This window comes from Trichechus manatus, unplaced genomic scaffold (genome assembly GCF_000243295.1).
Source record: "Trichechus manatus latirostris isolate Lorelei unplaced genomic scaffold, TriManLat1.0 scaffold00042, whole genome shotgun sequence".
Classification (NCBI taxonomy): Eukaryota; Metazoa; Chordata; class Mammalia; order Sirenia; family Trichechidae; genus Trichechus; species Trichechus manatus.
Window position 1 is genome coordinate 14,152,663 of NW_004443978.1, and position 27,230 is coordinate 14,179,892.

General features: G+C 36.2%; 1 protein-coding gene across 1 annotated transcript in view; it reads right to left on the bottom strand.

The window, feature by feature from the left end:
• MACROD2 (mono-ADP ribosylhydrolase 2) overlaps positions 1-27,230 on the bottom strand; it is a 2,703,848-nt gene that overhangs the window by 1,163,206 nt on the left and 1,513,412 nt on the right. Inside the window, exon 6 of the mRNA XM_023731427.1 lies at positions 14,059-14,180. Within this exon, the coding sequence (XP_023587195.1) occupies positions 14,059-14,180 (122 nt within the window). The remainder of the gene's footprint in view (positions 1-14,058; positions 14,181-27,230) is intronic.

Below are 27,230 nucleotides of genomic sequence, written 5' to 3' on the forward strand. Positions count from 1 at the left end.
GTCTCTGTCCCCTTCATCTAGGCTTATGGGTTTTCCTCTGAGGTAGTTGGTTAGATCCATCAGTCATGGCTTAATTTCTTTAACAAAAGATCGTGTAGCCCAGTCCTTGGTGAATGTTCTAGGACACGTATCCTTAGTTTGTACAACAGAGTTTTCCAAATCTTTAAGCTCTGTCTTTACTTTGGACAGTTTTTTTTTTTTTTTTTTTTTAATATTTTATTGTGTTTTAGGTGAAAGTTTACATAGCAAATTAGGTTCCCATTTAACATTTTTATACAACTCATTCCATGGCATTGGTTACGTTTATTTTTTAAGTTCATCTCTTTCCTTTCGCATTGTACTATAAACTGCAAGGAGAAACCACATGGACCCTTACGATCTCACTTAGAAATCTCCTCAGCCTAATATCCACGTTCATCACTTACAAGTTCTACCTTCCACCAAACATTTGAACATAATTCAGACAAGTTCTTTGTCACTGTGTAAAAAGCATCAGCCTTCCTCCATTGTCCAATCACATGTTCATCATTTCCATTGAAAGCCTCGCTAGAAGCACATTTAATGGCTGCATGTCTAGCAACATTCTCTTGATGATGTCATATGTATTGTCTAAGATGATAGGAAGTTTCTCTGTGCTCTCCTCACTTCCTTCTATGTCTTCACCAGAATTGCCTTTGACATCCATAATTCTTCCAACAGTCTCTTCAAGGCAATCTAGGCTTTTACTATTAGATACCTTAAAATTCTTTGAGCCTCCACCCCTTACCCAATTCCAAAACCACTTCCACATTTTAGGTATTTGTTAGAGCAACACCCTAGTCTCTGGTACCAATTTCTGTCTTATTTATCTAGTGCTGCTACAAAAGAAATAACACATATGAGTGGCTTTTAAAAACAGAAATTTATTTTCTCACAGTTTAGGAGTCTAGAAGTTTGAATTCAGAGCACCGGCTCTAGGGGAAGGCTTTCTTTCTCTGTTGGCTCTGGGGGTAGGACCTTGTCCCTTTTCAGCTTCTGTTTCTTGGTTCATTGGAGATCTTATGTGGTGTGTCATCTATCTTCCCACATCTATGCTTGCTTGCTCAGTCTGCTCCTTTATATCTCAAAAGAGATTGACTTAAGACACAACCTACACTAATACTGCCTCATTAACATAACCAAGAAAACTCATTCCGAAATGGAATTAAAACCACAGGTGTCGGGGCTAGAATTTACAATACATATTTTTGAGGGACACAACTCAATCCATAGCACACCAAGTATTTAGTTTGTTCATGGGCATTTCCCTAGCCTCTTTGCAGGTAGACCGGAATATGTGAATAGTTTTGGCCAAGGAAATGGGAGAAGAAATGATGCGTGTCTCTTCTAGGCTAAGGCAGTAAACATTCCATGTATGATTTTGAAAATTTCCTGTTCTATGACTGAGGAGCTTGTAAATTTTCGATTGTATAGCTACAAGATAATGGAATGTCCCTAAGCCAGAGTCCCTGAATAACCGTAGAACAGAGCCTTGTGGCAATATACTTTGAATTAGAACATGAATTGCAAGTAAGTTTTTGTTGGGTTAAGCCGCTAAGATTTTGAAATTCTTTGTTACTGCAGTACAGTCTAGCAGATCAGGACCAATAAAGCAATATATCTCATTATGGTATTTACCATATTGTCTCATAGCTATTTTCTTACATATCAGCTACCCCAACTTAACTATATACTTCTTATTCATTTTTGTAGCTTTTCTGCCAAACAACACATAATGGGAGAAACCATAATAAGATGAGAGCACTTTTTGAAGATTAAAAATTAGCAAATTCAAGATGATTATAGCTAGTGACGTGGTTAATATAATTTAATTTAATACAATGCATATACTGAGCAATAAAACCCTGTGGTAGGCTCTGTGCTAAATACTGTTAATGCACACATGAGTTGGCAATATTAACAATAATATTGCTAATGATTACAGATGATATGCTATTAATAGTTATTAACAATGCTAGTAGTAGTTTTCATTGCTTAAATAAATGTAACATACTAACTGAATACTGCATAATAATTTGTTTCTGGATCAAAAACATCAAGAAATAATATGGTATGTCTTTAGAGATATTGTTTTCAGAACAGATATTGAAGCAAGAACGATCTCTACTTCCTAATTTGCCAAATCATAAAATGTTAAAACATTTTATATTTGAAGTAATATTGCCAAACACTTTTATAGATAATTTCATTTTTCCAGTTATCTTACATTCATTATCTCATTTGATCCCCATGTGGTAGACAGGTCTAGATTACAGTATTAATTTTTTGATTCTTAATATGTGGAAACTAAGGCTACAAAATATTGACATGACTTGTCCATGGTGACCAAGTGATATATCTTAGATCAAACACTAAGCCAATCCAGTAGAAGGGCTAGGAGAAATATTCTTTGACATGAGCTCAAGTTGTTTATATCTTCCGTCTTTAATAACTAGGTCTTTTATAGCAACCATCTCTACTCCTCTGTGGTGATAAGTCTACAAACTACAAGCATATAGTATAGGATATGTATTCAGTCATAATCGAATTTCTAAGAATTTTCTGTTTCTCCCCAAATAATGAGGATTCTATGGCCTTTTATCATAATTATTATTGATTTAATGTCCTTCAAGAACATGACATTCTCTATAAAGTACATAGCCCTTGAAGACAGAGCAAGATGGCAGCATAAATAGTTGCATGCCCTGAGCCCTCACAACTATTAAAGAAGAAAACTAGCAAATACTGGAAAAACTGATAGTCTCAGAACTCTGGACATCAAATAAAGGATAGAAAGACCAAAGGGAACCTGATTCAAGTAAAAGGTAACATACTGACTGTGGGAGAGCAGAGCATCCCCATCCCACTCTCTCCCAGTGTGATCATCTTGGGATGGCAGCAACCAGCACAGAGCACAGTGAGGCCTGGAATTTCCAAACAGCCAGGCCCTCGTGAAGGCATCATGGGCAGGGAAACCTAAGAAAACACACCTAAGAAAGTGCATGTTGGTGCACTGCAGGCTTGGTACCACAGGGGTCATGGGAGGGAGTGGCAGCATGCAGCAAATAGTGAGATCCAGACTTTGCAAAGAGCTGGATCCCAGTAAAAGCACTACAGGCAGAAAAGCCTCTACATTAGACATATGAAAGGGCATCTTGGCATACGGCAAGCCTGAGGCCATGTGGGTCTTAAGAAGGAGCATCAAGTGGAACCCATTGATGGTCAGAATTCGGGAGCAGCCAGGCCTCAGTGAAGGCAGTCTGGGCAAGGAAGTTTGAGCTATGAGTGTCCTTCAAGTGGAAAGGAAAGAACACTAGACACCTATTCGATCCAGTACACAGGTAAGACAATTTAAATGAATAAATAAAGGAGAGATCTCCAATAAAGGTGATGATGGTACAGGCAAATGAAAAAGTCTGTTGCAGGGTATTTTTAGTGGGTAAATTTAGTCTTTATGTGCTGCAAGCTTTATATTATTGAATGTATAATAAAGAAGTACAAAGTTATCCTAACAGACACAGAATGTATAATGATGTGAAAAGTGATACAGTAAGAGAAACGGGAAGAGAGGAGAGAGTGAGGATTAGAATTTAAGTATGTTAATATTGTATGTTACTTTCTATTTGTATGTTACTTGCTGTTCGTTAACTGTTTATATCAAGTTAAAATAGGTTGTTGTAAATGTAGGGTCTCAAATGAAATTTTCATCGTAATCATTAAGAAAATACTTCAGAAATATAGACATAAGGTGAGAAAGAAGAAACCAATTAGACTCAACACAAGAAAGAAACTTAACACAAAGAAATTATAAGACACACAAAAATAACAAAATGACAGAAGTAAGTCATTCCTTAGCAATAATTACCTTAAATGTAAATGGATTAAACTCTCCATGCAAAACGCAGAGAGTGGCAGAATGGATAAGAAAACATGACCCATCGATATGCTATGTACAAGAGACACATCTTAGACCCGAGGACACCAACAGACTGAAACTGAAAGGATGAAAAAGAATGTTCCATGGAAAGAGTAACCAAAAGAGAGCAGGGGTGCCATATTGATATCAGACAAAATAGACTTTAAGTCAAAATACATTATAAGCGATGAAGAAAAACATTACGTATTAATAAAAGAACAATCAAGCAAGAAAATATAACAATCATAAATATGTATGCACCCAACATCAATGCACCAGAATACATAAATTAAATACTGATAGAATTGAAAGAAGCAAAAGACAACTCTACAATAGTTGCAGGAGACTTCAATACATCATTGTCAATACTGGACAGAACTTCCAGAAAGAATATCAGCAAGGAGATAGAAGACTTGAACAATACCATAAACAAATTAGATCTAACAGACATTCATGGAATGTTCCACCGAACAACAGAAAAATACACATTTTTCTGTAGTGTCCATGGGACATTCTCCAGGATAGACCATATACTAGGTAGCAAAACAAGCTTTGACAAGTTTAAAAAGATTAAAATGACACAAAGTATATTTTCTGACCACAAAAGAATACTACTAGAAATTAATAATACAAGGAAGAATAGAAAACACATATGTACATTGAAACTAAATAACACACTATTATACAACCAGTGGGTCAAGGAAGAAATCAAGAGTGAAAAAAATATATATATTTGGAGTTAAACAAAAATGAAAACACATCATGCCAAAACCTATGGGATACAGGGACAGCAATCTTAAGAGAGGAATTTCTATCAATAAATGACTACATCAAAAAGAGGAAAGATCTCAAATCAACGGTTTAACTCTACAACATGAGAAACTAGACAAAAGAAGAACAAAGAGAAAGTTAAGCCTGTAGCTACCAGAGGAAAGGAAATAACAAAAATCAAAGCAGAAATGAATAATTTAGAGTATAGAAGAACAATAGAGAAAATCAACAAAACCAAAAGGTGGCTCTTCGAAAAGATCAACAAAACTGACAAACCTTTAGCTACTGACAAAGAAAAAAAGTGGGAGTAAGCAAATAATGAAAATAAGAAATAAAATTGGAGGCATCGCAATAGATCCAACAGACATAAAAAGGATTATAACAAACTACTATAAAAAGTTGTACTTGAATAAATTTGAAAACTTAGATGAAATGGACACATTTCCAAGAAACACATAACCTACCTAAACTAACAGAAAAAGAGGTAGATAATCTCAACACATGCATAACAAGAGAAGAGATTGAATCAGTAATCAAAATAATTCCAAGGGGGAAGGAGTCCCTGACTAGACTGCTTCATTGGGGGATTTTACCAATTATTCAGAGAAGAATTGTCACTAATCCGCTCAAGCCCTTCCAAAATACAGAAGAGGAAGGAATACTCCTCTAATTCATTCTATGAAGCCAGCATTACCTTGATACCAAAGACAAAGCCATCAGAAGAAAAGAAAACTACAGGCCTATATTCCTCATCAATATAGAAGCAAAAATTATAAATAAAATACTAGCAAACAGAATCCAACAACATAGTAAAAGAATTATACACTATTGCCAAGTGGGATTTATTCAAGAAATGCCAGGATGGTTCAACATTAGAAAATCTGTCAATTTAATAAACCAAAAACTTGTTGCCGTTGAGTCGATTCTGACTCATAGCAACCCTATAGGACAGAGTATAAGTGGTCAATAGAGTTTCCAAGGAGCAGCTGGTGGATTCAAACTGCTGACCTTTTGGTTAGGAGTCAAGCTGTTAACCACTGTGCCACCAGGGCTCCATCAATGTAATATACCACAGTAATATAACAAAAGAAAAGAACCACATGGTCATCTCAATAGAAGTGGAAAAGAAATTTGATAAAATCCAACACCCCTTTCTGATAAAAACTTTCAATAAGATAGGAATAGAAGGAAAGTTCCCCAACATAATTAAGGGCATCTATGAAAAAACAATAGTCAACATTATGCTCAGTAAAGAAAGACTGAGAGCCTTCCCCTTGAGAATGGGAATGAGACAAAGATGCTCGCTATCAGCACTTCAATACTGTACTGAAGTTCTATACACAGAAATAAGGCAAAAAAAAAAAAAAAAGGAAAACTAAGCTATCTAAATTGGAAAGAAAGAAGTAAAACTATTACTATTTGCAGATGACATGATCTTATACATAGAAAAGCCTGAAGAATCCACAAGAAAGCTTCTAGAACTAATAGAAGAATTCAGCAAATTTGCAGGGTACAAGATCAACACAAAAATCAGTTCAGTTTCTATACACCAACAAGGAGAAATTTGAGAGGAAATCAAAAAAGAACAATAGTATATAAAAGAATAAAATAACCTGGTATAAACCTAACCAGGGATATAAGGGACTTATACAATAAAAACTATAAAACACTGCTGCAAGAGACAAAACTATAAAACACTGTTGCAGATCTAGATAAATGGAAAGACTTTCTGTGCTTATGGGTTGCAAGACTTCATATTGTGAAAATGTCAATACCACCCTAAGCAATCTATAGATTGACTACAATCTTGATAAAAATTGCAACAGCATTTTTTACAAAAATGGAAAAACTAATTCTCAACTTTATATGGAAAGGAAAGAGACCCTGAATAGCCAAAGTAATTTTGAAGAAGAACAAAGTGGGAAGCCTCAAACTTCCCAATTTCAAAACATACTAGACATCTACTGTAATCAGAACAGTCTGGTACTGTTTTAATAATAGATACCGAGATCAATGGAATAGAATTGGCGGCCTAGAAATAAAATTATACATCTATGGTCAACCAATTTTTGACAAAGGTGCTAAGTCAATTCAATGGGGAAGAAACTGTCTCTTCATGAAATGGGGCTGGGAAAATTAGATTTCCACATGCAGAAAAAGGAAGCAAGATCCCATACCTCACATCTTACACGAAAACTAATTCAAAATGGATCAAGGACCTAAATGTTAAATCTAAAAACATAAAGTTCTTGGAAGAAAATATTGGTATGAAGCTATGGGAGCTAGTTTTTTTTTTTTATGATAGATTATCAAATACAACAAGAAATCCATGAGGAAAAGAAGACAAAATAGATAACTGGGACCTCATAAAAATGAAATATGTATGTTCATCAAAGAACTTAATCAAGGATAAAAAGACAACCTACAGACTGAGAAAAAATTCTTTGGGAACCATGTATCTGTTAAGGGTCTAATATGCAAAATACATATAAAACTAGTATAACTTAACAACAAAAAAAACAAATAACCAAATCAAAAAATGGGCGAAGGACAGGAATAGGCACTTCACCAAAGAGGATATCCAAGCAGCCAACAAACACATGAAAAGATGCTCAGTGTCATTAGCTACTAGAGAGATGCAAATCAAAACTACGATGAGATACCACCTCACCTCTATTAGAATGGCAATGATAAAAAGAAAAAGACAGAAAATAAATGTTTACGAGGATGTGGGGAAATTGGAACTTTTATCCATTGCTGGTGGGAGTGTAATATTGTAGAATATTTGTGGAAAACAGTATAATGATTCCTCGAAAATTAGAAATAGAACTACCAATATGATCCAGTAATTCCACTCCTAGGTGTACACCCTAGGGACTGAGTAACCATGAACAATTGAATAGATAAACAAAATAGGTCACATACATACAATGGAATACTACTCAGCCATAAAGAAAAATAAAGTCCTGATCTTTGCTACAACGTGGATGAATCTTGAAGACTTTATGCAGAGTGAAATAAGTCAATCACAAAAGGATAAATGCTGTATGTATGACTTCACTTATATGAGACGGCAAAATAGGTAAATATACAGAGACAAATGATTATCAGTGCTTACCTGGAGTGGGAGGTGGGAGAGAGAGAGAGGGAATCATTTCTGGGAAGTAGCGAGTTTGTGTCTATGGTGATTGGCATCAATTAAGGGTAATAGTTACATAACTTAGCTAATGTAACTGATATCACTAAGTTGTACACCAGAAAAAGGGGAAAATGACAAACGTTGTGTTATATATAATTTTACAACAACACAGCAGCAATCTCAAAAAAAAAAAAAGATAGCATGCAGTTACTGAAACTACTTAAGCACAACCAACACTTTGTGGGATTACTTCTCTTGGTCCTTATGCTTAGGGTCATGGCTTCCTGGGACTGTCCAGCCAACTGGCCTAACATTCTTTTTAGAGTTTCTAGTCTACCCCAAAGTTTGGTGAGTAGTGCCTAGGGTCTTAAAAACTTGCAGCTGGCTATCCAAGATACAAAAATTGATTTCTGTTTGCTTGGAGCAGGAGAGGAAAGAGACCCAGGAAATTGGAGAAGGAACTGGATGCTGATCTAGTTACCTCCATAAACTACTGCCTCCTTTGCCATGAGACTAGAAGAACTGAAGGGGGCCCGGCTACCATTACTAAACATTTTGATCAACGACTCAATATCCTGGTAAAAGAGGAGGGGGGAAATTGTGGGAAAGAATTTAAAATTTCTTATAGAATCCAGACTTACTGGGCCCATTGAAGCTGGAGGAACCCACAAATCTCTTGCCCTGAGAAAATTTATGAACCTTGAACCAAAACCATCCCCCAAAATCATCTTCAAAGTAAACAACAGTTTAACTGAATTAGTAAAGAATGTTTACCTTTAGCACTGCACTTCTTTAAAGAATTATATACACCGGATCAAATTCACAACAGTAACTATAAAGCATAAATGAGCAGTTTATGGGGTCGTGAGTCTAAGCCAATGGTGGTGAAACAATGGTGAGAGAAATCGAATGATGACACAATATAAAGAATGTAATCAAATATCACTGAGCTGTGCATGTAGTAATTGTTGAATGGATGTATGATCGTCTGTGTATATTTTCGCCAAAAATAAAATACATGTGTATTTTTTAAAGTAGAAAGTCTTTTTCTTAAAAAAAAAGAAAGAAAAGGAAGAGAAAGTATTCTTTCTTTTTATGAATAAGCAGTAAGTCATTTGATGACAACTCTAGTCAATCATCCAAGATCATGGTTATTATCTAGACATTTTGTTTCACATTTTGCATATATTTTTCATCTCCATTTCCACTTACTAATATTGGGATGAATTCAATTTCACCACCTGCTGATTTAATGCAAGTAATATGTAACTGACTTCAAAATTACCATCAAAGATGTTAGGGTAGACCTAATACAATCTGCAGGCCATCTGATGAAAATTAACTTATCTATAACTCCTCTCCACCACTTGTCTATTAGTTTGTCTTAGTGTGGTGGCTTACATGTTGCTGTGATGCTGGACACTATGCCACAGTATTTCAAAAACCAGCAGGGTTAACCATGGTGGGTAGATTTCAGCAGAGCTTCCAGACTAAGATAGACTAGGAAGAAGGACCTGGCATTCTACTTCTGAAAAAGATTGGCCAGTAGAAATCTTGTAAATAGTAGAAAAACATTATCGAATGTAGTGCCAAAAATGAGCACCTCAGGTTGGAAGGCACTCAAAGGATGACTGGGGAAGAGTTGCTTCCTCAGAGTAGCATCGACCTTAATAACGTGGATGGAGTAAAACTTTTGGGACCTTCATTTGCTGATGTGGCATAACTCAAAATGAGAAGAAACAGATGCAAACATCCATTAATAATCAGAATGTGGAATGTACGAAGTATGAATCTAAGAAAATTGCAAGTCATCAAAAATGAAATGGAACACATAAAGATCGATATCCTAAGCATTAGTGAGCTTAAATGGACTGTTATTGACCATTTTAAATTGGACAATCACATGGTCTACTTTGCCAGTAATGACAAATTGAAGAGAAATGGCATCGCAATCATCATCAAAAAGAACATTTCAAGATCTATCCCGAAGTACAAAGCTGTCAGTGATAGAATAGTATCCATATGCCTACAAGGAAGACCAGTTCATATTACCATTATCCAAATTTACCCACTAACCACTTATATCAAAGGTGAAGAAATTGGAGATTTTTACAACATTTGCAGTCTGAAATTCATCAAACATGGAATCAAGATGCATTGATAATTACTAGTGATTGGAATGTGAAAGTTGGAAACAAAGAAGGATCCGTAGTTGGAGAATATGGCCTTGATGATAGAAATGACCTTGGAGATAGCATGATAGAATTCTACAAGACCAACTACTTATTCACTGCAAATACCTTTTTCAACAACAAAAATGGCAACTAAACACATGGACCTCACTGGATGGAATACACAGGAATCAAACTGACTGTATCTGTGGAAAGAGATGTTGGAGAAGCTCGATATCATCAGTCAGAACAAGGCCAGGGGCCAACTGCAGAACAGACCATCAACTGCTCATATGCAAGTTGAAATTGAAGCTGAAGAAAATTAAAACAAGTCCAAGAGAGCCAAAATATGATCTTGGGTATATACCACCTGAATTTAGAGACCATCTCAAGAATAGTTTTGACCCATTGAACACTAATGACTAAAGACCAGACGGGTTGTGGGATGACATGAAGGACATCATATGTGAAGAAAGCAAGAGGACATTAAAAAGACAGGAAAGAAAGAAAAGACCAAAACGGATGTCAGAAGAGACTCTGAAATTTGCTCTTGAACATAGAGTAACTAAAACTAATGGAAGAAATGATAGAGCTGAAGAGGAAATTTCAAAGGGCAGCTTGAGAAGACAAAGTAAATTATTACAATGAAATGTGCAAAAACCTGGAGTTAGAAAACCAAAAGGGAAGAAAGCACTTGGCATTTCTCAACCTGAAAAGACTGAAGAAAAAATTCAAGTCTCTAGTGGCAATACTGAAGGATTCTATGGGCAAAATACTGAACAACACAGGAAGCATCAAAGGAAGATGACAGAGTCACTGTACCAAAAAGAACTGTTGACGTTCAAACATTTCAAGAGGTAGCATATGATCAAAAATCAATGTTATTGAAGGAAGAATTCCAAGTACACTGAAGACACTGGCAAAAAACAAGACTCCGGGAATTTGGGAATAACAATTGAGATGTTTCAATAAATGGATGCAGTTCTGGAAGTTCTCACTTGTATATGCCAAGAAATTTGGAAGACAACTACTTGGCCAACTGACTGGAAGAGATCCATATTTGTATCATTCAAAAGAAAGGTGATCCAACAGAACGCAGAAATTATCAAAAAATATCATTAATATCATACAAAAGTAAAATTTTGCTGAAGATAATTCAATAAAGGGTTGCAGCAGTACATCAACAAGGAACTTCCAGGGATTCAGGCTGGATTCAGAAGAAGACATGGAATGAAGGATATCATTGCTGATGTCAGATGGGTGTTGGCTGAAAGCAGAGAATACCAGAAAGATGTTTACTTGTGTTTTATTGACTATGCAAAAGTATTCAACTGTGTAGATCATATTAATTTATGGATAACATTGCAAAGAATGGGAATTCCAGAACACTTAAGTGTGCTCATGAGTAATAGACCAAGAGGCAGTCATTTGAACAGAACAAGGGGATACTGTGTGGTTTAAAATCAGGAATGGTGGACGTCAGAATTGTATCCTTTCACCATATTTATTCAATATTTATGCTAAGAAAATATGAGAAGCTGGACTATATGATATATGAAGAAGAACATGGCATCAGGATTGGAGGAAGACTCATTAACAACCTGCAATATGCAGACGATACAACCTTGCTTGCTGAAAGTGAATAGGACTTGAAGCACTTACTGATGAAGATCAGACTACAGCCTTCAGTGTAGATTATACCACAACATAAAGAAAACAAGAATCCTCACAAGTGGACCAATAAGCAACATCATGATAAATGGAGAAAAGATTGAAGTTGTCAAGGATTTCATTTTACTTGGATCCATAATCAATGCCCAGAGAAGCAACAGTCCAGAAATCAAACAACGTACTGCATTGGGCAAATTTACTGCAAAAGACCTCTTTAAAAGTGTTCAAAACTGAGGTGCACCTGATTCAAGCCATGGTATTTTCAACTGCCTTATATGCATGGGAAAGGTGGACAATGAATAGGAAGTCTCAAGAGGAGTTGATGCCTTTGAACTATGGTGTTGGCAAAGAATATTGAATACACCATGGACTGCCAGAAGAACGAACAGAACTGCCCTGCAAGAAATACAGCCAGAATGCTCCTTACAAGCAAGGATGGTGAGACTTCATCTCACATACTTTGTACATGTTATCAAGACAGTCTAGTCCTTGGAAAAGGACATCATGTTTGGTAAAGTAAAGGGTCAGCGAAAGAGAGGAAGATCCTCGAGATGGATTGACACAGTGGCTGCAACAATGGGCTCAAACGTAACAATGATTATGAAGATGGAGCTGGACTGGGCAGTGTTTTGTTCTGTTGTACACAGGGTCATTTTGAATCAGAACCTACTGGACTGCACCTAACAACAACATAATTCCTCTATTCTTTACCTAATGGTAGCAAGTATCATGACAACAAATATAATTGCTTTAAGATGATCATAGTTAGGGATGTTTCTTTTTCCTATTAAGAGGATAAGTTTTGCTTTTACCCTGTTTCTAATGAGCTGGCCTCTTTTTACTTGTTCTTGGCTTTTAGAAACAAATTGCCAGGGATGCCAATGAATTCATTAGCGAGTTTCCATCAGGTCTCCAGATCTGTACAATCCAAGTTAGAGACTTCTATACATATCCATTTTTTTCAAGCACTTCAGTTTCTTAATTTTTAAAAAATCAATAGCCATATTGACAAAATTTTAATTACTACCAGAACATGCACACCTGTTTTGATTTTCCTTATTTTCCTGTAGAAAACAAAATCAACCAACTGGTTTAGTAGTTTACTTTTTCCTCTCAGACAGAAGAGGTTCTTGCATATTGATCCATTTGAAAACAGTATTTTTAAGTATCAGAGTGAAATAAATATCCATCTCTGTTACAAATTGTACAAAGATTAAAAAGGCTGAATAATTGGCTTGCAAAAATGTTTATTTCAAGCAAATTCACCAAAGTTGCATTGAAAAAGGCACTTCATAATTATAATCATGCGTGAAGAGTACAGCGCCCATCCATGTCTGTTTCTCAATATTCCTTCACAGAAATAATAAAACCACCACTTTTGTGAACTGCCAAGCAATGCTGATCCATTCAATCTGCTAAGAAGTCAAGTATTTAACTATCTTCCTGACCCACAATTTCAGCAAAATTCTAAGTCAACCAAAGGATCCTGGAAAAAGTAACTTGATATTGGATATTTACACTGTCATTTTTCTCATGGTTTTATTTTCCTTGTGTAATTGCAATGTAACAAAGATATAAAATGCTACAAAATAAAAGCAGGTGAATAAATACCTCCAAATCCAGCTAGAAGAGAATTCTTTTCATCTCTGCCTACTGGTAAGAAAATAGATTAAATCCACATTTTCTGAACTCTCTGTCTAAATTGATAAAACTTAAAAGCCATGTGGCATATGCAGTTTAGGAAAGCAAACTAAATCTAAAAGAATAACAACTTTCAAGTTAAAACACACACACATACACACATAGTAAATTTCAGCAAATGAACCATTTCTGAACTAACATATTTATATATGCACATACACGCTCATACATGTAGATAAAGATTAAACTGAGTTCTAAGCATAAATACATACTACCAATATACAACAAAATGGACAATACAATGATAAACTCAAAACACTTGCTATTTCCCTTCTTTAAATCTGTTGACCATCACCATCATCTTTATTTTTTCCAAAGATATTGGCTAAATAGAAAGAAGAAAGTAGATGACATAGGTCCATTTCTGGATTTCAATGGTTTTAAATCTTGAAATGTCACGAACCATTAAGCAAACACTTACGGCTCACCAAAGAGTAGCGTCATGATAACCAGTAAGCTGTATAACTTGCTAAGACCCTTAAACTTAGTTTTCAGGATTGAAGATATTCAATATGAAAGATGGTATCTTGTGATTAAAATATGCAGAAAAACTTCACCCATGAGTTCATGCAGATGCTGTTTTGTATATAATTTATCTTTTTGGACAATATTGATTTCCAAAACATAAAGCCTGAAAAAGAATAAAAAATGAGGAACGTGAAAGTACTTACAACTGATCGGATGTTATTTTCTTTCACCAGTATCAGAGACGATTTATAGCAATTTGCAAGGTCTTCCTTGTGGGAACCATTAATATGTCCTCTAGCTATTGGTCCTACAGTATGGATGACATCTGTAAATGCAAAAGGAAGGAAAAATATGGTAAGTAAGGTATTTTTCACATTTCACATAATTGGTGCTTTATTTATTTTAGGCATTTGTGTTGGAGCCTGGAGACATATAAACTAAAAATTATTGATGATGTAAATTGTCCTTTGGTAAAATATTTTAGCTAGCACAGCCTCCTAGAATAGGCAATTTCCCAGAAAGGTGATAACTGTTAAGAGGAATCCCCTGCCAGTAAATAATCCAATCGTTACTGGTCAGATGCAAGTGAGACAGATTATAATATAAAATGTGCATAATTGGTACCCTGGCAAAAGACAAATCCTTGGTAGGAAATAAACTGATAAATAATTACCTGTAAAATGAGCACTCTGAATTGACATGGGAAGGAAGAGTCAATGCCAAACATTATTTTACTTGTAAATAAGACAATAGTTTTAGGAATTGTATACAATAAAGAAGGGCAAGTTTCTGAAAATATGTCAGAGGAATTTATAATGATCAGTAATGACCCCAAGAGGAATAACTTCAAAACATTCCTACCAATTTTAAAATGCAACCTAACAATCCTTATATACTTGAGGTATGCTGGAGATAATAACTACCTAACATTTATTTTTCACTGTATTAAACATTTCCAAAGAGCAATCTATGCTCTGTAACTTCTATTTACATTTTAAAACACAAAATGTGATTTTTTTTTTTTTTTTTTTTTTGCATATAAAACCAGCCATCATGGTAAGACTGTCCTAATCTTAAAGACAAGGAGCCCTGGTGGTGAAGTGGTTAAGCGCTTGGCTTCTGATCGAAAGGTGGACAGTTCAAACCCACTAGCCACTCTGCAGGAAGAAGATGTGGTAATCTGCTTCCATAAAGATTACAGCCTTCGAAAACCTATTGGGCAGTTCTACTCTGTCCTACAAGGTTGCTATGAGCCAGAATCGACTTGACAGCAAAGGTTTTAACAGAATCTTAAAGTCAAGAAAGATTAGGAAAAAAATGCCAAATTTTAATCTAAATTACTTAAAAATGTATTATATTTCCTGTTTCTCAATTTTGTCTGTGAATTTAATCAACTTTGATGAAAGAGACAAATTTATCCTACTATTACTGGAATATTAGAATAAAACAAAATTGTTTGCTTTGGCTGAACAGTATCACTTAACTTCAAAATAAGATTAAACTATAAAAATAAGAACAGTGGCACAGTTTTAAATTGCATATGAAACATGAATAGCAGCAAATAAATTTCTAAATAAAAACAGTTGCTAATTGCTTGACAAATGCTGAGATGACTCTCTGATGTTTGAGAAAATCCCCAAAACATTGGTTTCAACAATTAATTCTTAGTTTGTAAACTCTTGTCAAACAATATTAAAGATGGTATCTTGTTGTCAATTTGATCGCATATACAGAATTCTTAAAAGAGCATAATGTTCAAGGGAGACCTTTTTTTACTAATTAAGCTAAACTATTGTTAGTTTTAACAAGACTTTAGGGAATATTTTTGATTTAAGGTTTAAAGATTATCTCAGGGCAATAGTTTTAGGGATTCATCCACCCTCCATGGCTCCAGAAGTCTGGAGTCCATGAGAAATTTAAATTCTGTTCTGCATTTTCCCCCTTATGATCAAGATTCTTCTATGAACTCTTTGATCAAAATGTTCAGTAAATGGTAGCCGGGCACCATTCAGTTCTTCTGGTCTCATGGCAAAAGAGGCAGTAGTTCATGGAGCCAATTAGCCACTCATTCCATATCCTCCTCCCATTCCTGACAGTCTTTCTCTGTTGTTCCAGGTGGATGGAGACCAATTGTTGTCCCTTGGATGGCCGTTTGCAAACTTTTAAGGCCCCTGGCACTATGCAACAAACTGATTCGTCAGGATCTTGTAGGGGGCAGTGAGTTTATGTTAATGGAAGAGGAACAGCACAGAAAAGGAGGGTGAGAATGGTTGCACAACTGGAAGAAGATAATCAATGTCACTAAATTGTACATGTAGAAACTGGTTAATTGTATATTTTGCTGTGTATATTCTCAACAACAACAATAAAATTTAAAAAAAATATTCAATTTATACCAAAGTAAAAAAAAAAAAAAAAAGATGGTATCTTGTTGTCAAAATAGGCAGAAAAACTTCACCCATGAATTAATGCGGATATTATTTTACATTTAAATCAAGCTTTAAAGTAGGAACCACTACAACATAGGGAGGGAAGGATAAAGGGAGATGAGGTTGTGTATACCGAAAAATAGCAAACGGTGATATCATTTTCATAATAATAGTAATGATAGATGTATGTATTCAAATAATGCATGTCTTGAACCCCACGTAATGAATTTTATAGGAATATTTTAACATTAATTTCTACTTTTAAATGTATGTGAAAGGAGATTATGCTTAGCTTTACTCCACCCTTAACCCCACTGATGGTGTGGCTACTACTTGTTTTTTTGTACCTAATTAGGATATTCTAAATCAAATAAGGAATATAAATGGAAGAAAAGCCTGAAAGGAACACCACAGGATTGTACAGAGCAGCATTCCCACATGAGTTCAGTAAGATGTGAGTTTAAAGGTCAATAAAATTTGAGAATTGCTGGGTGAAATTAGTCAAACTCGTTACTTAGCGCAGGAACTCCTGGGCATTTCGTATGGTAAAAGAGTCCCTGTGTGGTGCAGATGGTTAAGGAGCTAAGTTATGAATAGAAAGGTTGAAGGTTCCAGTCCGCCTAGAGGTGCCTCAGAAGAGAAATAGGATACTATTGATCATTTAATACACCCCTCCTTGTTGAAGGGACCCAGAGAGGCAGAGCAATATGTAAAAAAGTCACGTATCAGTGTGGGGAGACACAATATCACAGTGATAATATGATTATGAATAAATATCTCCCAACATAACTATTTATTGAAGGCAATGTCATCTATTCATATATGTAAAATTTGGCATTTTATCATGAATCCCATTACTTTTGTATACATACAGATTCTGGTTAGGGATTGCTGTGTAACAAATCATCCCAAAACATGGACATGGTGGCTTAACACAACAATCATCAATTTTTTTTTTTTTTTTTAATATCTTATGGTATCTGTGGATCTGAAATTCTGGAAGGGCTTAACTAGGTCTTCTGGCATAGGGTCTCAGATGGTTACCATCAGCTAGTGACTGGCATTGGGACAGTGGGGGGCGTGGGGAGCTGTAGCAGCTAAGGGCTGGACTGTCATATCTCTCTCATGCTCTCTCTCTCTCTGACTAGTTTGCATTTCCTCACAGCATGGCTGCATTGCAGAAGTCAGATTGCTTATATGGCTGCTCTTGACTTCAAAAGCAAGTGAACCAGCAGGTGGAAGCTGTGTCCCTTTTATAACCCAGCTTTGGGAGTCACACAGGATCACTTTCACTACTTACTGGTTGCAACTGTTACAAAAGCCCACCCTGTCTCACGTGGAGGGACATAGACCCCACCTCTTGATGGCAGGAGCAACAAAGAATTTGTGGACATATTTTAAAACTGTACAATGCAGGACTCCTGACACACTTCGGGCCTTATTTTGGTGAGCTCATTGATGAATTACAAAGACTTGTGGCAGATAAATTTAAAAAACCATATAGAAGGTGATACAATTAAATATATTACCAATATGGAGTTCTCAGACCTATTATCTTATTATGTCAACTACTGATTTAATAAAAATCAGAATTAGACAAAGATTGGAGTATGATATTAATATGTGTATTAATTGTGCACACAATCTAATTTGGAGATAACAGCGTATTTGTAGCTCCTAGATAGGATTGCCTGGTCCAACACTACTTTTGCTGCTTCTTTTGTCTTCTAATAATCTGGCAGGAATTAGTAGGGAAAAGAAAGGGCAGGCATGGCTATTACAGAATCAGCATCATATCTTTCTAGGAGCAGAAAAGTGATTATATTTACCTACAGTGTCCAGCTCCACATTCAAGAGAGGAAAAGCAGCCTCCCTGTGTTCGAAGCCCTTTCTTACAGCACTCAGGAAAGGTGAGAAACAGCAAGGCAATCTGTACATTTAATCAACATTTCAAATGCAGGCCCTTCAAGAGGGATAGAAAATGAGATGGCAGGCCCTTTTGTGCTTCATCAGACTAAAGTATGGCAAGACAAATGGAACCTGCTTTTGCTCATCTATTTCTGAATTCAATCAGTCTATAAATCATCCCTTTTGTTTCAAAGCTATAACCGACATCTTACACTCCCTCCACTTTCTACCCAGGGAAATTAGCCTGAACAATATAGAAAAGGAGGGTAGGATAGAAGGTTTTCTTTCAAGGGGATGAGGGGGAGAGCCCGCTCTCATTTTCAGAAATGTAAATTGAAAAAAATGTGCAATTGAAATGCCAAATAAATATGGAAAGCAGTAGAATTATTTGCAATCATTCAATCAGACTTATCCTTGGCAAAGCAAATGCCGCAAAAACATTCTGAGAAAAAATATTAGCATAATGAATTTTAAAACAAATGAGAGAGCACATATAGGTTGCTCTCATCGTTTTCCATTTGAGAAGGGACGTGCTACATTCAAACTGTTAATGAACAGTCAGACCAAGTGTAGAATCAATTACACGTTGCTTTCATTCACTGCACTCCTGTATTCATAAGCATAATCGGTCCATCTAACAGACTGCATAATGATGCCATGCCTTGTCAATCATATTCAAATTGCCTAAATTTTAAGGAGAAAACCAATGTGCAGAATTAAATTGATTTTCTTTTCTAGAGATACAAGCACAAAACCAAGCACTAAAGGTACTATTTGTAAATCTTATTGGCCAATTTATATGATAAGTGTCACCAATCTATGACCTGAAACAGAATACTTGAAGTTCAGTTAACAGGAAATTGAATTACCACCTGATAGCTTCACAAAGTAAATGCTGCCTTTTCTCTGCATATAGGTCAGTGTTTTCATATACACATTTTCTAAGCTTGTTTTTTTTTTAATTATATTTCAAGAAACAATCAATTGCCCATAAGATATTTCTTTTCAATCAGCAGCCGACATCGGTTAGAATGTACTTCAGCTACCTCCCCACAGCATGATTCTAAGTTTGGATTATTCCCTCATATACTGCTTCAGCTGCATGATGGATTTCTTTCCAACTCCAGAAAGACTACAGTCATCCAACTCTTTGCATGAGTTTGGGATAAACTAACCTTCACAATGTTATTTTCTAATCTAGGTTCCTTTGAGTCTGTGAGATATATGCTTTGGTTTTTTTTTGCTGTCCTTGGTACAGAGGGCTTTTGGTTTACCTTTCTTAACTCCTTGGTGCCATGATTCCCTAAATAGGATGTCCATGTGTATGATTAAATACATGATAACTCAATGATATTTGCATTTTGCAGCTGATAAAGGTGCACAGAATGCACTTTCAAAGTTTAAATGAATACACCCAGTTCAATTTGAAGTTTGATTCCGTTTTTACGTGACAGTGTGATAATGTTGCCACGTCGTGGACATCATGTGCTGATAATGTTTCATGCTTCATTGACTTCAAAAGCTGTGAGGTCTTAAGCACACATTATAAAATAGTATTTGAGCACTTTCTACCAAAATGCCATCCTCTATATTTAAAAAAAAAAAAAAAAGGAAAGGGCCAAATTCACCTTCAATTTTTTTATCAGGCTTCTTCTCCTGTCAAAGATCTATTTAAGCCTGACCCTGCTGATGGAACTGTGTCCGGTTTCCAACTGGACTCCTTATACATAAGGGTCCATTTTTAATAAACAGATTGAAATTCATGTAAAGAGTTATCCTGTGGTCAGTCATTTATAGAATCTTTAAGATTCCACAGGGTATTAGGGGTATGTGCATTACAACAGTGCGATTTCCAACAGAGAAGGGTCTCAGAGAGACTGTGGGAAGCTGAATTATCTGTGAAAATGCCAACATTTCACATCATTTTAAAATGAACCCAAAGAGCACACACATCCTAGAAGGAAGTGAGTCAAATGAATGGCATTTCTGGTGCCTCAACAGCAGGGTTGAGAGGAGGTAGAGGTCCAAATAGACAATATGACTTTTTCAAGGAAGATGACAATAAGCTCTTTGTTCTGGTTCAAAAGATGGCAGCAATTTGCAGTCTTTTCAGAGAGACGCAAAACCAGTGCTTTATTAAGATGCGAGGAGAAAGTAGGCTTTAAAAATCCCATGTAACCCGTAACCCATTGCCTATGAGTTGATTCCGACTCATAGTGACCCTATAGGACAGAGTAGAACTGCCCCACAGGGCTTCCAAGGAGCAGCTAGTGGATTTGAACTGCTGACCTTCTGGTCAGCAGCCAAGCTCTTAACTGCACCACCAGGGCTCCAAAATCCTATGTAGTGGGTAAAAATAAATGAATGTCAGTCCCCACTGCAGGGTAATTCTGTAAATGCAGAAGTGTGCGAAGGGGCCAACGTCAGGACATACAGACTGATGATTGGGCTGCTGATACTTGTTTGCCAACAGCCTGCCTTGCCACCATAAGCCTGAACACAGCAGACCTTTCTCCAGTTATTCACTCAGTCATTAATTCTGTATTTTCATCAATGCAAATTTATTGAGAACCCACTGTGTGCCAGGGAAATTTTTTCATTCATCTTACGCCAAATAAGTCTGTGCTTTTCTGACTCCAGGCCTTTACTAACCTTACTACATGAATTCATTTTTATTTCATTTCTTCTCTTTTGGTCTCAGTATAACTTGTCTTTGACCATTCTTGTGACCTGTAATGTCAACGTTTCTGTACACACAACTGAAGGTTCATCAGTCATAGATATTTAATAATACGACACTCTACCTGAAGAGGCAGGTATTTCCTGCCGTTGGAGGTCATCAAATATGACTATATACACTCTGAGAGTCTTTGTAATTCTGAGAGGGTAAGATTCTGTGATTCCCTTCTTCCTGTATGAACTCTGTGCCTCTGCTACCAAGGAATATGACAAATCCATGTTTGTGTCTCCCAGGAAGCAAAGAACTTTATGGGAGCAGCTGCTTAATGGGATTTTTGGATGATCAAATAAAAGTTGGCCCAATACAATACATCTCATCAGAGATAATGTAAGGGATTAGAGAAGACAATATGGTAGAATGGGTCTAGGATGGACAAACAATGAAATCTAGTTCCACTGGTTCAGATTATTGAACATAAATCTTTATAGAACTCAGAAGCTGTGTCTTCACAGAAAGACTCACCAAAGTCTAATCAAAAATTTCTTAATAACTGCACTACCCAAAAAAAAGCAAACCAAACCTACTGCCATTGAGTCGATTCCAACTCATAGCGACCCTATAGGACAGAGTAGAACTGCCCTGTAGGGTTTCCAAAGTTGTAAATCTTTACGGAAGCAAACTACAACATCTTTCTCCCACTGAGTGGCTGTGAGTTCTAACCACTGGACTTTTGGTTAGCAGGTGAGTGCTTTAACCACTGTGCAACCAGGGCTCCTAAACTGCATTATAGACGATTAAAAAAATGAAGACTCCAACACCATCACACTCTTTAACAAAAGCTATGAGATTCTTTCTAAAGACTTCTCAACAGAAAAAAATGTGTAGTAACTCTTTGCCTTTTTTTGCAAGAGATAATTAAATAAAAGCATTTTTTAAATGTGTCATTTCCCTCATTTGCATATGGCACATTTTAGAATAAATCTACTTTTTTCTAGAGATTGGTTTTGGCTCTCAAATCATAAAATGGAAAATGACAGACTCTTTGATAAATTATCAAAGAATTAATGGGATCACTTTTCACATTTCTTAAAAAAGTGACATTTAGATATAATGAACCTACCTCTCCATGAAAATAAACCAAATTTGATTTCTCTCAGAGATGGGCAATTCATAGAACAGCTCTGGACTATAGCTCTTTCATCCATTTTTACCTGTAGTCTCATTTGTGCTTCACGCTCATGGTGTACACCTCTACAACAGGCCCTGCACCTAATTTTCTTAAGAAACACTTGTGTTTAGCAAAGACAAATGAGAAAGAGGGAATATTTTAAGAATTAAATTACCATAGCTTGTCACAGAAAGACTATGCAGAAATTTCTATACTCAGAAGCTGAATTATTCATGAGTTCAACTTGTACAAATTCAATAACATTAGGGGTGAGGGGGAATGAGAATAACAAAATGTCTAAATAATAAGGGCAATTTCATTAAACATTTTTACAATAAGTGTTTACTTTACTATGAGCATGAGTAGGTTAGCTTATATTGCTGGCATCCCAGATCAGTCTATGTCCCTACCTACCTCTCAGTGATAATTGGCTCATTGTGCACTAGAGGAGCTGTTTTTGAAATTTTGGGTCTCCAGATCTCTTTACACTTTCGTTGTTTTGTTTCTGTTTCTTTTTTTTTTTTTATTGTACATTAAATGAAGGTTTACAGAACAAACTAGCTTCTCATGAAACAGTCAGTACACATATTGTTTTGTGACGTTGGTTAACAACCCCTTGACATGTCAATACTCTCTTTTCTCAACTTGGGTTCCCTATTACCAGCTTTCCTGTCGCCTCCTGCCTTCTAGTCTTTGTCCCTGGGCTGGTGTGCCCCTTTAGTCTCGTTTTGTCCTATGGGCCTGTCTAATCTTTGGCTAAATGGTGAACCTCAGGAGTGACTTCATTACTCAGCTAAAAGGGTATCTGGAGGCCATGCTCTCAGTATTTCTCCACTCTCTGTCAGAGAGTACATTTTCTCCAGCTCTGCCCAGAACCCTGTATTGTGATCTCTGTCAGAGCAGTCAGTGGTGGTAGCCAAGCACCGTCTAGGTGTACTGGACTCAGTCTGGTAGAAGCTGTGGTAGTTATGGTCTATTAGTCCTTTGGACTAATCTTTCCCTTGTGTCTTTGTTTTTTTTCATTCTCCCTTGCTCCCGAAGGGGTGAGACCAGTGGAATATCTTAGATGGCCACTCACAGGCTTTTAAGACCCCAGACGCTACTCACCAAAGTAGAATATAGAACATTTTCTTTACAAACTGTGTTATGCCAATTGAGCTAGATGTTCCCTGAGACCATGGTCCCCACAGCCCTCAGCCCAGTAATTCAGTCCCTCAGGGAGTTTGGATTTGCCCATGGAGCTTCCATGACCTTACCCTGAACAAGTTGTGCTGGCATTCCTAGTATTGTGTACTGTCTTACCCATCACCAAAATTATCACTTATCTATTATCTATTTAGTGTTTTTCCACCCCCACCCCTCCCTCCCTTATAACCATCAAAGATTGTTTCTTTTTGTGTGTAAACCTTTTCATAAGTTTTTATAGTAGTGGTCTCATACAATTTTTGTCCTTTTGTAATGGACTTATTTCACTCAGCAAAATGCTCTCCAGGTTCATCCATGTTGTGAGATGCTTCACAGATTCGTCGTTATTCTTTATCATTGTGTAGCACTCCATTGTCTGTATGGGTCATAGTTTGTTAATCCATTCATCTGTTGATGGGCATCTGGGTTGTTTCCATCTTTTTGCTATTGTGAACAATGCTGCCATGAACATGGGTGTGCATATATCTATTCGTATGACAGCGCTTATTTCTCTAGGATATATTCATAGGACTGGGATTGCTGGATTGCATGGTATTTCTATTTCTAGCTTTCTAAGGAAGCGCCACGTCGTTTTCCAAAATTGTTGTAGTGTCATATCATTTTCCAAAATGGTTGTATCAGTTTGCATTCCCATCAGCAGTGCATAAGAGTTAGAATCTCTCCACAGCCTCTCTAACATTTGTTATTTTCTGTTTTCTTGATTTGTGCCAGTAAAGCTGGGGTGAGATGGTATCTCACTGTGGTTTGGATTCGCATTTCTCTAATGGCTAGTGATCATGAGCATTTCCTCCTGTGTCTGTTAGCCTCTTGGGTGTCTTCTTTGGTGAAGTGTCTGTTCATAACCTTTGCCCACTTTTTAATTGGATTATTTGCCTTTTTGTGGTAGAGGCATTGGATTTTCCTGTAGATTTTAGAGATTAGACCTTCGTCGGATTTGTAATAGCCAAATTTTTTTTCCCCATATGTAGGTATTCTTTTCACTCTTTTGGTGAAGTCTTTTGATGAGCATAAGTGTTTAATTTTTAGAAGATCCCAATTATCTAGCTTATCCTCTGGAGTTTGTATGTTGTTAGTTATGGTTTGTATCCTGTTAATGCTGTGTATTAGGGTCCCTAGAGTTGATCCTATTTTTTCTTCTATGATCTTTATAGTTTTTGGTTTTATATTTAGGTCTTTGATCCATTTTGAAGTAGTTTTCTTGTATGCTGTGAGGTACGGGTCCTGTTTCATTTTTTTGCAGATGGACATCCAGTTTTGTCAGCACCATTGTTAAAAAGACTGTCTTTTCCCCATTTGAGGGAGTTTGGGCCTTTGTCAAGGATCACATAACCGTATGTGGATGGATTTTCATCTAGGTTCTCAATTCTGTTCCATTGGTCAATGTATCTATTGTTGTAACAGTACTAGGCTGTTTTGACTACCGTAGCTGCATAGTAGGTTCTGAGGTCAGGTAGTGTGAGGCCTCCTACTTCATTCTTCTTCAATAGTGCTTTACTTACCCAGGGCCTCCTCCGTTTCCATATAAATTTAATGATTGTTTTTTCCATCTCTTTAAGGAATGTTGTTGGTATTTAGAGTGGGATTGCATTGTATTTGTAGATTGCTTTGGGTAGAATTGTCATTTTCACAATGTTGAGTCTACCTACCCATGAGCATGGTATGTTTTTCCATTTATGTAGATCTCTTTTGGTTTCTTGCAGTAGTGCTTTGTATAGGTCTTTTACATCCCTGGTTAGATTTATTCTAAATATTTTATTTTTTTAGGGGCTATTATAAATGATATTGTTTTCCTGTTTTCCTTTTCATCATTCTCTTTATTGGTGTATAGGAATCCAACAGACTTTCATATGTTTATCTTGTATCCTACTAATCTGCTGAATCTTTCTATTAGTTCCAGTAGTTTTCTCATGCAGTCTTTAGGGTTTTCTATGTATAGTATCATATCATCTGCAAATACGGACAGTTTTACTTCTTCATTACCAATTTGGATGCCCTTTATTTCTTTTTCTTGCCTTATTGCTCTAGCTAGGACTTCTAGCACAATGTTAAATAGGAGTGGTGATAAAGGGCATCCTTGTCTTGTTCCTGTTCTCAAGGGGAATGTTTTCAGCCTCTCTCCATTAAGAATGATGTTGGCTGCTGGTTTTGTATAGACTTCCTTTATTACGACGAGAAATTTCCCTTCTATACTTATTTCATGGAGAGTTTTTATCAGGAATGGGTGTTGGACTTTGTCAAAAGCCTTGTCTGCCTCGATTGAGATGATTATGCAATTCTTCTTGTCTTTTATTTATGTGGTGGATTATGTTGATTGATTTTCTAATGTTGAACCATCCTTGCATGCCTGATATGAACCCTACTTGGTCGAGGTGTCTTATTTTTTTGATATGATGCTGAATTCTGTTGGCTAGAGTTTTGTTGAGAATTTTTGCATCTATATTCATGAGAGATACTGGTCTGTAATTTTCTTTATTGTGGTATCTTTGCCTGGTTTTGGTATGAGGGTTATGCTGACTTCATAGAATGAATTTGGAAGTATCCCTTCTTTTCTATGTTCTGAAATAGTTTGAGTAGTATCGGTGTAAGCTCTTGCCTGAATGTTTGGTAAAATTCTCCAGTGAAGCCATCTGGGCCAGGGCTTTTTTTTGTTGGTTTTGTTTTGTTTTGTTTTGTTTTAATTACCTTTTCAATGTCTTCAATGTCTTATTACCTCCAATGTGTTGTTATGGATCTGTTCAGATATTCAACATCAGTTTGTGGTAGTTTGGGTAGGTAGTGTGTTTCTACAAATTTGTTCCTTTCTTCTACATTGTCAAATTTGTTGGAGTATAATTTTTCATAACACTCTATTATGATCCTTTTTATTTCAGTTGGGTCTGTTGTAATGTTCCCCATTTCATTTCTTATTTGGGTTATTTGCATCCTCTCCTGTTTTTCTTTTGTCAGTTTGGCTACTGGTTTGTCGATTTTGTTGATCCTTTCAAAGAACCAACTTTTGGTTTTGTTGAATCTTTCTATTGTTTTTCTATTCTCTATTTCATTTATTTCTGCTCTGATCTTTATTATTTCCTCTCTTCTGGTGGCTGTAGGCTTCTTTTCCCGTTCTCTTTCTCTTTGTTTGAGTTGTGTAGCTAATGTTTTTATTGTGTCCCTTTCTTCTTTTTTGATGTGTGCATCTATTGCTATAAAGTGACCTCTGATCACTGCCTTTGCTGTGTCCCAAAGGTTTTGGTATGATGTGTTTTAATTCTCATTTGAGTCTAGGAATTTTTGATTCCATCTTTGATTTCTTATATCACCCAGTGGTTTTTAAGCAGAGGGTTATTTAGTTTCCATGTAATTGATTTTTTCCTTGCTCTTCCTGTTGTTAATTTCTGCTTGGATGGTGTTGTGATCAGAGAAGATACTTTGTATTATCTCAGTGTTTTAGATTCTGTTGAGGGTTGCTTTGTGGTCTAAGATGTGGTCTACTCTGGAGAATGTTCCATGTGCATTGGAGAAGAAAGTGTACTTTGCAGCTGTTGGGTGGAGTGTTTTATATATGTCTGTGACTTCAAGTTGGTTGATTATGGTCTTTAGGTTTTCTGTATCTTTGTTGAGTTTCTTTCTAGATGTTCTGTCCTTTACTGAGTGGTGTGTTGAAGTCTCCTCCTATTACAGTGGAACTGTCAATTTCTCTTTTCAGTGCTGTTAAAGTTTGTTTTATGTATTTTGGAGCCCTGTCATTGGGTGCGTAGATATTATGGTTATATCTTTAGGCTGGATCATCCCTTTAATGATATAGTGCCCTTCTTTGTCTTTTTGTCTTTTATGGTGGATTTGTTTTAAAGTTTGTGTTATCTGAGATTAGTATTGCCACTTCTGCTCTTTTTTGGTCACCATTTGCTTGATATGTTTTTTTTCCATTCTTTGATTTTTAATAAATTTATGTGTTTTTTTCTAAGTTGTGTCTCTTGGAGACAGCATATTGATGGATCCTGTTTT